The 14,204-nt window shown below is 28.7% G+C and overlaps 2 protein-coding genes across 4 annotated transcripts; both read left to right on the top strand.

The window, feature by feature from the left end:
- Positions 1-4,386: 4,386 nt before the first annotated feature.
- LOC108455820 (vesicle transport protein GOT1) lies at positions 4,387-7,276 on the top strand. 3 transcript variants are annotated; one of them, XM_017754372.2, is made up of 7 exons: positions 4,487-4,619; positions 4,981-5,065; positions 5,804-5,895; positions 6,001-6,075; positions 6,485-6,582; positions 6,670-6,745; positions 7,040-7,276. In XM_017754372.2, the coding sequence occupies exons 2-7, from the start codon at positions 5,038-5,040 to the stop codon at positions 7,064-7,066; spliced, it is 396 nt and encodes a 131-aa protein (XP_017609861.1). In that variant the 5' UTR covers positions 4,487-4,619; positions 4,981-5,037; the 3' UTR covers positions 7,067-7,276. The 3 variants fall into 3 exon arrangements, with proteins under 3 accessions (XP_017609860.1, XP_017609861.1, XP_017609862.1); XM_017754373.2 differs by lacking the exon at positions 4,487-4,619 and adding an exon at positions 4,642-4,773; XM_017754371.2 differs by lacking the exon at positions 4,981-5,065 and having other exon boundaries at positions 4,387-4,619.
- A 4,916-nt stretch (positions 7,277-12,192) lies between these two features.
- On the top strand, positions 12,193-13,491 carry LOC108455286 (galactolipase DONGLE, chloroplastic). Its single transcript, XM_017753865.1, has one exon. It carries the CDS (start codon positions 12,193-12,195, stop codon positions 13,489-13,491), a length of 1,299 nt encoding a protein of 432 aa, XP_017609354.1.
- Positions 13,492-14,204: the final 713 nt, after the last annotated feature.

A 14,204-nucleotide genomic window follows, 5' to 3' on the forward strand; every position in this document is an offset into this window, starting at 1 on the left:
AAAAACAAATTAGACTAAAATTGATTAATTGAACTGAAACCCACACGATAATAACACATAATAAGATTCGAAAATCTATCCATATCACGGTGGATCTGAAACTTAAGTACTCAAGATTTAGAATATCTATCTTTATCAATTATATTAAGACTTTATTAACTATATTAAATTGAGTGGATTGAAGTTAAATATATCCTTTATTTTTTAAATTGAGTTAGACACTTAAATTAATATTTAATTTCAAATCTAATCGAAATCTAATTATGTTGAGAGTATAAGGAGACAGGTAAAAATCCGTTCTGCCCCGCACCGGTGGGTTGACATCTCTAGCTACACCAACCATAGGCGAAAATAAAGAAAATGACAGTCTAACGATGTTGAAACCTTTGACACAAATTTGCAATTATAATTTTCAAAGTTATCTGAAAAAAAAGCTGATATCACTATTAATATTTCGTGTGATACATAAACTAATAGTTGTTGATATGTTAAGTCTAATCCTAACTTGTTTTTTATTTGTCAAATTTGCTTCTTTTTTTTTCCTTTAAAAACAGATAATTTATCCACCGAAATTATGAAAAATAATGAAAAAAAAAAAGTTCACCTCTTTGTCACTTATCATTGCCAGATTTACTCTCTTTGCACGTTTTGGGTCTCGCACAATTTTTCTTATTTTTCAATTGATTTTTGTTTTGATTTGCTGTTTTATTAAAAAATAAAAACAAATTGATATGAAGAATTAATTAAAAAAAAATTGACCCCTTTTTTAATTATATACCACTTGCCACATGCAAGCGATAAAAATAATTAAAGTAAGCACATAAAAGGTATATATATCATGAAAATGTTTTTCTTCTAAATTTTGTAAGATCTTTATGCATGCATTAATTTAACCTAAAGTATTTTAGTTTAATGATTTACTTTAGATTGAGTTTTTGAGTAGTTTAAGTTTTCGTATTCGAATTTTATCTATGTGCAATTTTATTTTATTTTTATTTAAATGTCATAATGAAATATGTCCAAATTTATTTTATTTAAATTTATATATATTATCAAATCTTAATTATGAATTTATGATTATAGTTATTTAAATATATTATTTGCTATTGTAATTATATTAGTAACTTTTTAATATATATTTATTTTAAGAAAGTCATTCTTTTGATACATTTCTAGGTCAAGAGATTATCCTCATATAAGTAAATAATTCTTAATTAGTGGTTTATACATATTGAAAATAATTATTAATCAATGTTTATAAAAAAATTATATATGGTTTGGTTAAGATGGATTCAGGACCGACAGCATCTGGTGGAGTACTACGCAAAAGCAATGGAGACTAGATACTAGGCTATAATCGATTCTTGGATAATTGTTCAGTTTTTGATGCAGAGATATAGGGCATTTTAGATGGCCTTTCTCTTCTTCATGAACAATGACACAAAAGGCTAATGATTCAATCTGATAGTTTGGAAGTGGTTAGTATTATCCAGGATGGATCATTGGAGGCTTCGAGTTTTGCTTTGCCCAGGTGAACTAAACAATTCTTGAAACATGAAAATTAGTGGTTTATAAGGCATATTCATTGGAAGGAGAATCAAGTTTTTGATCACCTAACTAGAATGACTTCTAATTGAAAGGAAGGGTTGCAGGTTTTTGTTGATCCACCAAAGGAGATTCTAGTGATGATTTGTTTTGGTAGAACAATTAGTGCTTTTACTTAAAATAGTCCTATGTAACAAAGTGTTATTTTCTTTTTATTACACACAAAAATGTAAATCCAACTTCTTACAAGAAAGACATTTAATTGAATTTTTCATTTATTACTATATTTGAGTAAAGCTAAAATAATTTTAAGAATATCAAAATCAAAATTGAAATATAAATTTATAATTTTATAAATGTTTGAGTAGTCAAATTGTCTGATCTTGCAAGTTTTTATATGAAAAGTTGATGAATGTGATATTTATTAACAAAATAAATGTATTAGGTTTTTTTTATTAATTTGATGCTAAGAAAATAAATATTAATTTTCGATAATTGACCCATTTTTTCAAGTGAAAGATGCATAAAAGTAATTTATAGAGTGTGGACTTTTCTTTTTTAGTTACAAAGAATTAAAAGAAATAATTTGAATGCGTCCGTACGGTACGGCGTAGTTTTCATGATGTATATTTAATATTTCTTAAGGAGCAATCAACCAATTATTATGACCAAATTAAGAATTATTCAGACATTAGATTATCCATTGTACGAAGCCGAGTAAATGAAAATGTAAGACTTATCCCAACATATTGAATTTCAATGGAAAATGTTTAATAATGGACAGACTTGTTTAGTTTAACAGATTTAATCCAAACCCAATTGGGTCTAAATTAATATTTTTGATTAATAAGAATGAGTTATTTAATTTTTTATATATAAATATAAAATATTAAGTCGATTGAGTCTTAATTCGATTGGCATGAGTATTGTTGTCAATGTAGAAGGACGTGAGTAGTTCTAGACATTGTGTCAAAAAAAGTAGATATAATCAGAACTTATAATTAAATTATTCAAAAATATATAAAAAATATTAATATTACAATATTAGTTTAACACATTTTAAATGAAAAAAAAATCGCAATAGAAGTCAAATCGTTATGATTTCTAGTCATTGATCCAACTAATTATAGGGACGAGTAAACTTTGATTTGATTTAAAAATATATTTTTTAATTTTGAGTTATTAGATTATTTTAATCAAATTAATAATTATTTTAATTTTTGAGTTTGAGTCGAGTTAAATTTTAAACTTAAAAAATTAAACTTAAATAATATATTAATGTAAATATTTTTCTTTTAAAAATTACAAAATAATCAAAATAATATTTAAAAATATAAAATATCTATAATTTCATTTCAAAAATTTGATAAAAATTCAAAAAGTAAAATAGCAAAAATTATAAAAGATATGTTAAACTATAATTTATTTTTAAAATCCAAAATAATAAATTCGAGATATTGAACAAGTAAAATATCAAATCAAATTTATCATACTATTTTTTTTAGTTTTCTTCTTATTTTGCTTTAAAGGAGTTTTCAAATACTCATATACAGTAAAATGAATATGGATGAAATTTGAAATATATATGATATCAAAATATGCTAATTAACTTAAAATTTAGTCATATTGCTAACGAGTTTTTAATTTGGTTAGTTTATTTTTTAAATTTAATTAAAAATAAATTTATTCAAATTGACTTAAATTGAACTCCATTTTATTTGGCTTGGTTCGAAAAAATTCATATTGAATTGCGATGATAATAAAAATAGGATTCATCAACTCAAATACGCCAAAATTTTTCACTCAATTCAATCAAACACTCACCCCTAATTTATTAGATGAGATTATATAATTAAATATACTAAAATATTAAATTATTGGTAAAGGTTAAGGTTGGACACTTTCTTAGGTTTGATTTTTCACTTTCTACCTAACTATGGGTTAAAATATATTGGAGATCCCTTTATTATAAAGATCGGATTAAATTAGTTTCTCTACTATTAAATTGATCAATTTAGTTCTATATTAATAAAAAGAATCCAATAAATTTAAATTATAACAAAATTAATATTTACTGTAAAAAAATATCTTGAAATTTATTTATTTTCAATTGCAATTCATTTCCAAACAAAAAAAATCATTTACAGAATCATAAAAAGTTTATAAATATTAACTCTATTAAAAGGTAAATGATAATTTTTTGGTAGAAAAGAACAGCTTTTAAACGATTACATTAACAATAAACTCTATTCTAATTTAATTTTATTTGATTCTTTTTAACAACACAAAGACTAAATTGATCCTCTATTTTTTTTTTTTTGGTAGAAATGGAAATAGGCCAAGCCTTAAAAAAAAAAAAAACTAATTACTGCTTGATCCCACAAGCATACCCAAACAGATATCCTCTTCAAGGAAAATCTTATCGCAGACAGCGATCCTTTAAGTATCACCAAATATATTTACCCTTAACTATGGGTTGTCCCTAGAGTTATTTTTATTGCAATCCCACATGTTTGGTCTTTTTCAAAGTTATTTTAGTTTGGTTCTAGACATATTTTGGTTTTTAGTTCAATTATCCTTCTCCACTGCTTCATTTTGATTACAATTAATTTAGATGTATAAAATTTAAGTTTTAATATGAGAATAATTGTCAAGTTTAAGGACTAACTTGAAAAAAAAAGTTCAAGCTTAATGTGAAAAAAATTGTCTAGTTCAAGTCCTAATGTGAGAATAATTATCAAGTTTAAAAATTAAAGTGGACTAAAAAAATTTAAACCTTAATATGAGAGTTGTTGCTAAGTTTAAGCCTCGAATGGTGATTTAACATTTTATGAGTATAGCAAAAAGGGGTTACATTCTAAGGTTCCTGGGCTCAACCTAGACCCTCTACCCAACAATTACTGGTCAAATATTGATGATCTAATTAGAAGCCCAAGCCTGCAATATGCGTGCTTCATCAAACGGACCGTCTCAAGGGGGTCGAACGGCAGCGGTGATTTGCATCAGCCTTTTCATTTTCAAGTTTCAACCCAAGTACAGCGATCAGCTCTCGATTCCTTACTTTAAACTTACTGGTAATTTCTGTTTTATATTTTCCTATTGATTTTCAATTGTTCAGTCTTTTCTATTTCTGGGTTTAGATTCTTAAATTCTTTCCTGTTATCTTCAATTAATTTATTTTTTAATTCTTCCTTTCTATTTGTTATCTGATTTGTTTTCCTGTTAAAGGTAAATGAAGCAATAATTGTATTTATTTATTTTCGGTAATTTGTTCATTTATGGTTGCATTTTGATCTGCTCATTAACACCAAGTTGACATGTTATTGGAAACCAATGAATAACTTTGTCATACCAAAGCTTTCATTTTACTGCAAATGTAGAAATTCCTAAATACTAAAGCTTCAATTCTCATTTCATCTCATAAATATGTTGTAGATTAGCTGAAATTCTACAAGTTTCGATCTTATCTTGATTGAGGCTGCGAATATCAAGATGGTGTATGAAATAACTGAGCAACAAAGTAAGCATATTTTTGTTGTGTAGGGTTGAAATATTAAGTTTGAAATTTCTTTTGTGAAGATTATTGATTAATATGATTGATTCCCTCATTGATGTTGGGAATTAATGGTTAGCTTGTATCTTCGTGACTATAATCGTTATTTCTGCCATTGCTTCCCTGTTTGAACCCTAATAATTTTTTTTGTGTAAAGTTGAATTATCAAGCTTGAATTTATTGTATAAGGACTGTTGACTAATATGATTGATTCTGTCATTGAAGTTAGTAATTAATGGTTTGCTTGTATCTTCGTGATTGTCACTGTTATTCTGCCATTGCTTCCTTGTTTGAACCTAATACATTTTCAGGAAGCTAGAACTAACTATATCTTCGGAAACAAGCAATGGCCGAAGAAATTCAAGCTTTAGAGAAAACACATACTTGGGGTTTTGTTGATTTGCCTACTGGAAAGTCTTTTGTTTGCTGTAAATGGGTTCACAAAATTAAAACTCATTTTACTGGTTCGGACACCGTTTTGAAATATGATGAATTCCAAGGAATTTGTATTTCTTGAGTTGAATTGAATGTACAAAAGTAGGTTTTATACCATAGTAAATCCATGAATTATGTACATAAAGAATAAAATCCCTAAAATAAATACTAGAATCACTAAGATTAGCCAGCTCAAATGGTGTGCATGCTGCTGACAAGGTCCATAATCTTTTGGCTTGTAACACGAGAAATTTTGGCTTTAATTTGCAGAGGTTGGCTTGGGTCTTATTGGCTTCGGTATCTCCTTCACATTTCTAGGTGTATCTCTCTTCTTTGACAGGGGTCTGCTTGCTTTAGGAAATGTAAGGCCCTGCATAGAAACAACATAATTTTTATGTAGATTATGTGTCACAATATGATAATTCATTATATTTCAGTATTCTAACATTCTGGAACTATGCAATCAGATTTTGTGGTTAGCAGGGGTCATAATATTGATCGGTTGGTATTCTACTTTGCAGCTTTTCAGAAAAAACTACAAGGTACCGTTTACAAAATCATGTTAATTCACTCGTCCCGTAATACTTACAATGGTTTTAATTTCTCGATGTGTATCCATTGGAATAAATCATTCATAAAGAGTTTCGTTACCTTCAGTAGCATGAGTACTATTCCATACCACTTGTGAAGAGTATGCAGTTTACTTTTTCTGATCAACCTATATAGCTTTAGGTTCCCTTAGTATAAACTTTACCTTTTTTTGGCCTTCTAATGGAAGTTAGGCGCATGTGATGCATCGATTATGCTTGATTTGTTACATCCTAACAATATTTGTAAGAAGTTGCTTTAATTACTTTTATTCACAAATATTTTAAACATATTGATGAATTTAAATTACATAGTATCGATGGACACTGATGTAATTCTGTCTCTATCTCCTTTCTTACTCAGGGTACTGCTTGTTTTATTCTGGGGCTCTTTTTCTTGTTCGTGCGTTGGCCAATAGTTGGTATAATCTTGGAAATATATGGTTGCTTTGTGGTTTTCAGGTTAGTTTTGTGTTGCGTTGCGAGCCTTAAATAAGATAACATGTTTATGCTGTTGCTAAACTTCAGTTGCATTTTTTCTTCTTTCAGTGGCTTTTGGCCTTCGGTCAGTGGGTTCCTCTGTCACATTCCGGTTGTTGGATGGGTTATACAGTATCCGGTCATGGTATGTTGATAAACTTTTCTTGGTTACCTCTTTGTAGTTTTTGTTTGTTTGATGGCTTGACATAAAAATTCATTGCTTTTCATTTTTTTCGGAAACATCTAGTCCGTAAACATCTGCAATTTATATTAAGCTGCTATGACGTTCTTTAATTCATTTTCTTGCTAATCAAGAAAAAACTTGCATGGATTAGTATTTATGCTTGCATGTTTTCAAGTTCGACATCATGAAGTTGTCTGATCCGAGTATTGACTGTTAGCAAAGTATTTCACTTTTGCTATTTCTTAATGGCTACAGTTCCTTGATCGGTTGAGAAGGGGTTAGGATCATCCGAATACAGGACGAAGTATGCTATGTTGATCTTATCTAAGGTACTGTTAGTTCTATAGTTCAGTGGCTTACATTTAGTTTCAGAAGCTTAAGATGTTTGTAAATGAAGACATGGAAAACCTCCCTCTTGAAGGGAAACTAGGAATCTCTGAATTTTTCTTGGAAAATTACTCAAATCATCCTTTGAATTTTCTGTTCTAACAATTGATTTACATTTTCAATTTTTAATGATCAAAGCTTTTTGTTGACATCTACAAATGTTAAATCGGTTTCCAAATGCTTGTCTGGCTGATAGGATATTGATTTTGCTGGTACAATTACGGGTAAATGACAATCACAGTATAAATTATAACGGACTGAATTTTGAACTTCATTAATTTTTTTTCTTTTACTTTCTTTTTTTCTTTCTTTTTTCTTTTTCCACGTTTCTTATTCTTTCCTCTCTTCTTCTTCTTTTTTTTTGTTTTCCCTTTATCACCATCATCTCACCCAAGAACATTCACCATTATCATCTTCAGCCCACTAAACCTACTAACAACCCATGAACCAAGAACCCCAAACCACCAAAAATAGAACACAAGTGTCAATAGCAACAAAACACCAAACCCATAAAGCTGGACAGTGGAGAGGAAAAGCCGGATGAGGCTTTACAGCTCCATTCGTAGATTTCAAGGGTGAAAGTGACGCTTAAGAGTAAAGAAACAAGATAAAAAAAATGGGGGTTGATCCGACGGTGGGGAAGGGAGATCGGAGAAAGCTAGGCTGTAACTTTGGCTTTAGATCTAGGAAAATCAGTGATGATTTTGAAGAAACGAGTTTGGACGAGAAGGATAGATATCGTCGGCAACCGGAGATGACTGCCCGCACGGCAACCCGACTCCTAAACTAAAGTATCCAGTAATTAATAAAAGGAATATTGTATATATTTAAATCGTATTAAAGGTAATAGAAACAAAGTATAAAGGAAATGAAAATTTTCAAATATCGTTAAATTATATTTAATGCTTATTAAAGGTATGTACAATAATCTTATTTTTATTTAGTTAAATTTAATCATTAACTTTTAAAAAATGTCAAATCAATTTTTTAATAAAAATATTAGCTAAAACATTAATTCATTAATAAAGTTGACGTGATAATTCACATATGATTTATATTGAAATAATACTATTTGTTTTATATATCATGTCAATAAGTAATTAAAAATTATAAAATAAATCAAAATAAAAAAATTATGAAAAGTTCATAAAAGTCCAAAATATAATTTTAACATTTTAATTAATATTTTCGTTAACAAAACATCAATTCAACTTTTTAGGAAGGGTTAATAGTCAAGTTTGATTTTTTAAAATGTTGATTAATGAAATTTAACTAAAAGAATAAAGGTGAAATTGATAAAATTAATAACTAATGTACGCTGTGCCTAAACTTAACGTATGTTGAAATGCACACTCTATTTACCTTTAAATATATACATATACATTAGTATATAAATACAAAAGAAAAGACGATTGTATATATTTAAAGTTGCAATTGTTGTTAACGGTTTACATTTTGAAAAATATTATCTATAAAACCCTAAACTCAAGTGTCCAGCAATTAACAAAAGGAATTTTAATAGAAAACAGGATGTTATCACATGCTTTCTCTTATGATGGAAATCATAAGTACTTTAATATTACGGCCTCAATTTGTAATTCCTCCGTACAAAAATGCTTTGTTGATATGTAGTTGTCATAGGACTAGAATTTAATTCTCGCAAACCGTACAATCTTATGCAGAAATTTCACTACAAATTTGTCTAAATTAGTCTAACCTTCGAAAGCGAAAATTTACAAATGAAATTCTGTAAGACAATGAGAAAAAGCGAACGCAAATTAAAAATGAATAAACAACAAAAAGAAAATAAAAAACCTTACAAGAAAACAGTGCATACAAGGTGTTTGAATAAACGCTCTTAAGGTGTTTCTATTATTTTAAAGAAATACAAATGAGTAATTATAAATGATGGGAATGTCTTTATTTCTAGTTGAGTTCCTCAAATCCAACAGTACAATTTAAATTACATTGAGGTTGAAATCAAAACCTATCTACAATATGGGAGTCCTAAGAGATTTAAACTCTATATAATCTTATCCCTTAGGATTACAAATATTCACCATGATAATTTGAATTTTACTGGAGTATTTCATTGGACCATCAAAACTTCAAATAGGTGACATTCTTTATATGTTTCACGAATCAGGTCAGTTCAAATGGGTCAAATGAGCTCGTATTTAATCATTGACCTCCATAGAAGTTCTGTGTGCATTCGTTATTAGCTTTGATTCATGGCCTGTAACATTACAACATAATTGGTCTTCTACCTGTCATCCTTATAGTTTTACTAGCTATTACTTTTGAACAGTCAAGTAGCTTATTTTTATACATGATATTTTTAGATCACGAGTAAGAGGTGGTAGAATTAAAAGGTATAGTCACTGAGCTTCGGGAAAAGATAAATGATTTTAAAACAAATCACATATCAGTTGAAGAGAGAATTTAGACAAAAATCCTTGAAAATGATGAAGCAAGTCGAGTAGAATGTGAACAGCATGGTCAAAGAAAAATTAGACTACAACTAATAAAAGAAATACGACAAATATTAATGCATACTTCTATGAGTTTTCGTACATTTCACTCAACAAGATCACAACCTTAAATAATATTAGTTTTAGTTATAACTACAACTTCATAATAAAAATTAAAAATAATATTTATCAAAATTCTAATCTTAATTGTATAACTTGTGAATTGTAGGATAAAGTTTAACTATGCACAAAGCTATTTGCGTATGGATTGATTCAAATCTCAAACTTCGTTATTATTATTATTATTATTAGGTGATATAAACCTTCAATTTTTATTACATCTTGCATGGTATTGATTTTAGTAACGGTTTATAAAAATTTTAGTTATGATACAATATATATAATTTTACAATTTTCAAGCTTTAAATTTTATGGGTTAGTTAGTTGTAAATTATTTTTATTAGATTATTTCTTATATATTTCTTAGATGTTTATTTAAATTTAATTGCAACCAAATAAAAAATAATCAATTTTTTTAAGATTGTTGTTGACTATTTTACCACCCAAATAATATTTTAGAGCAAAATAAAATTAAACAACCATAATAATATTATTACATATACAATTTTGTAATCAAATATTATGGTTGTTAAAATTAACTTTACGCAATGATTAAATACAGTTGTATTACATAGGAGGTAACCAATTTTTATGTTGTTATAAGTTAATATTCCATAATTAAACATCATTACATAAAAGAATTAACAACCATATTATTTGACTGGTTGTTCAAATAAATTAAATTTTTATAATTACATATAAACGTCAAATAATATAATCTACAATCAATTAAGATATGGTGATAACTAATAATATTATTGATACGTAATAAAATTGTTCACTCAAATCAAGGTCTAGGGGTTTGATGGTTGAGTTTGATTCAACTGTAGTAGTGTTTGCACGTGCAAGAATAAAACTGAAAGGTACCATGGAAATTATGGGTGATGTTTCTTGGATATAGTCTTGTCTTTTATCATGTTAAATGTGATACAATTTTTGTGGCTGCTTGACTGGTTAAAGTTGGGGTTTTGCATGTTTAGTGCTTGCTTGGTGGTAAGTCGTCGTTAACTTCCTATTTACCTGTTTTAAAAACTACAGGCTGACAGTTCCTGTTTTCATCTAAGTTTATCAATTGTTTTTTTTAATTAAATTTTAAAAAATCATATTTAAAGAAATTTAGAATTTATGAATTTAGTGTTTTAATTTTTTTAAATATTAAATTTAGAATCATAATTATTATAATAATGGGATGACTCACATTTGTCTATATACTTATGGGCTTGAGTTAACCTCCTTCTCTCTCTCTTTTTTTTTATTTGATTTTTATCTGATTATGAGTTGGGTCACTCAACTCAATCGAAAAATAGAAAATGTTAGACAAAAATATAAACCTGAAAAATGAATTTAGGTAAAAAATTAAAGTTCATTTAAAAAATAAATCAAGCCTTAGATAAGTTTTTTGGGCTTGAGCCTATAAAATAGAATTGGAATTTTATTATAGTCCAACTTGACCCACGATCACCTCTTGATTTTGGTTTATATTATTGTTGTAATTGAAATTTTATTTCTTTCTTTATTATTGTCCTTAATAAAATTCTTTTACTATTGAAAAAAATGCTTTAAAATGTCAAATATGGCCATGACCAAGCGTGACAACAACAAAATGATGAATATATTAATCCTTATCCACAAGAATGGAGCATATTTCGTTACCAATCATTTACTTATTTAGAGAGCATTTACGACGAGAAAATTAGTCACTGTTACTAGTAATGAACACCCTGATATATATATATCAATAACCAAGCGGTGGAAAGATTTTCATTTATGCCCTTTATAATTATAAAATTTTAAATTAATAATAATAAAATTATACTTTAGCCCTCTTAAAATGATAAAATTTGTTTTAATTTTTAAAATTTATAAAAATATAGACTATTAAAATAATAAAATCATATTTTTACTATCTTAAAAATATATAATTTAATTCGAACTCTAAAAAAAAATTCCTGAGTACACCATAACTCGCTCAATTCCACTCTATTATGGTTAGATAATAAGAATAATATTTTGTCCATTAATTTGAAACATAATTGTTACTTAATACGACCCCCCCCCCCCTTTGTGTTTTAGGAAGTAACGGCTACATATACCAAATATTATATATCGTATAAATTATTATCTAGAGTTTGTGTTCAGTTAGATTGCTTGAAACCCTACAGACCACTTACTGTAAATAAAATAAATTAACCCTTTTTCTTAATAAAATTGGGATGATCTTCTCCGTAAAATACTCGTTACTTTCATTTCTTTTTATTTGCTGTTTTAAGTTTTCATCACCATGAGAGAAACACCATTTCCTGTTCTTTGTCTCTTTAAATATCCCACGCCAAGCTTCCTTGTCTCCTTCCTTTATACATATATATATACACACAGGTGTGTGTGTTTATCCAATTCCAAATTTCTATCTCTCTCTTTCATGCTCTGAAAATGGCGTCAAAAGTTTTCAGACCAAGATTAAACCTGAACCATGTTACATTTCAAGGGAACAACAACCAAGCTCAATCACATTCATTTGGGCAAGTTTTTTTGCATAAAAAAACTGGGGTTTCTTCATCAAGACAATCAGTTGTTGCTGCAGAAGCAGCAGCAATGGCAGAGGAGACTACTGCTAAAACTGGTAATTCAGCCTTATCTCATTTCTGGAGAGAGGTTCAAGGTTCAAACAACTGGGAAAATCTAGTAGAACCATTGCACCCTCTCCTCAGAAAAGAGATTATTCGATATGGAGAGTTCGTTGCAGCATGTTACAAGGCCTTCGACCTCGATCCCACTTCCAAAAGATACTTGCATTGCAAGTATGGCAGAAGTAGGATGTTAAATGAAGTTGGCATGGAGGATTGTGGTTATACAGTAACTAAATATATCTACGCTACACCCGATGTCAACATCCCAATGCAAAACGAGGCTTCTCGTGGTTATTGGATCGGATATGTAGCCGTGTCATCGGATGAATCCACCGTTAAAAGGCTCGGGAGACGGGATTTGCTGATAGCATTCCGTGGAACGGTTACGAATCATGAATGGGTTACTAATTTAATGAGCTCACTAACGCCTGCACGCCTCGACCCCAACAATCCAAATCCAGATGTGAAAGTGGAGTCTGGGTTTTTGAGCTTGTATACATCTGATGAAACTAAGGGCAAATTCGGGCTCGAAAGTTGTCGAGAGCAGCTTTTATCTGAGGTTTCCAGGCTGTTAAACAAGCACAAAGTTGAGAATTTGAGCATTACATTGGCTGGTCATAGTATGGGGAGTGCTTTGGCTCTTCTTCTTGCTTATGATATAGCTGAGCTTGGTTTAAATAAAACTGATCATGAAACAGTACCAATTACTGTATTTTCCTTTGGGGGACCAAGAGTGGGGAACCCAAGTTTCAAGCAAAGGTGTGAGGAATTAGGGGTTAAAGTGATGAGAATAGTGAATGTAAATGACCCCATTACGAAGCTTCCAGGGATGTTTTTGAATGAGAATTTTAGGGTTTTGGGGGGGAGATATGAGTTGCCATGGATAAGTTGCTCTTGTTATGCTCATGTTGGGGTTGAGTTAGTGATGGATTTCTTCAATGTTCAAAACCCTTCATGTGTGCACGATCTTGAAACCTATATCAGCTTACTCAAATGCCCCACCAAAACATTGCACACTCAAAAGGAGGGTTTTGATAATTTGTTGAATAGGGCAAGGGAGCTAATCTTCAGTGCACGAAGTTTGAAATCAATTTGCCTTTGAAAGTTGGTGCATTCAACGAGCAGGGTAACCATGGTTCAATTCCCAAGAACCTAAACCTTTTTTTTCCACATCTTTTTTTCACCATAATTTTGGTGTTTTTTTTTTTTTTGGAAGGAAAAGGGAGTTCATTGTGAGTACGTCACATAAAGTTTTCTAAATTTTATGTTTAGGAAAATTTGTAATCTCTAAGGAAAAAACTTTTTCGGAAATTTTCTTTTATGTTTGAATTATAAATTTAAAATTTCAATCTAAATTTGAATTTTTTGTGAGAATGCAAATAACATGTATAAATTAATTAGTAAGAAAATATGTATAAACTAATTAATACAATCAAGACTTTGTGTTTAGGTTTCAATTAGAAATTAGTATTTAGATTTTAGCTTTTCATTGTTTAGTGTTTTGAGTAAAAGGTTTAATTAGATTTTAAGGTTTAAGTTTGATGGTTTATAATTTAGTATTTAAAATTAAGACACTTAAAATAAAAGTTTAGGATTTAGGGTTATAATTAAAATATTAATATTTAGAATTTAAGATTTAGGGTTTTATAATTTTTAGAGTTTAAAATTTAAAATTATTTATAGCATTTTAATTTAAAGTTTAAGGCTTTCTAGTTAATTTAGTTGTTTGCTTTTAAAAATATTTTGTTAAGACCGTGGAACTTCAACATGAAAACATAATTAAGTGAACTTTGATTCGTGTCTTGATGGATTTAT

The sequence above is a fragment of the Gossypium arboreum genome, chromosome 9, assembly GCF_025698485.1.
Source record: "Gossypium arboreum isolate Shixiya-1 chromosome 9, ASM2569848v2, whole genome shotgun sequence".
NCBI classification, from domain to species: Eukaryota; Viridiplantae; Streptophyta; class Magnoliopsida; order Malvales; family Malvaceae; genus Gossypium; species Gossypium arboreum.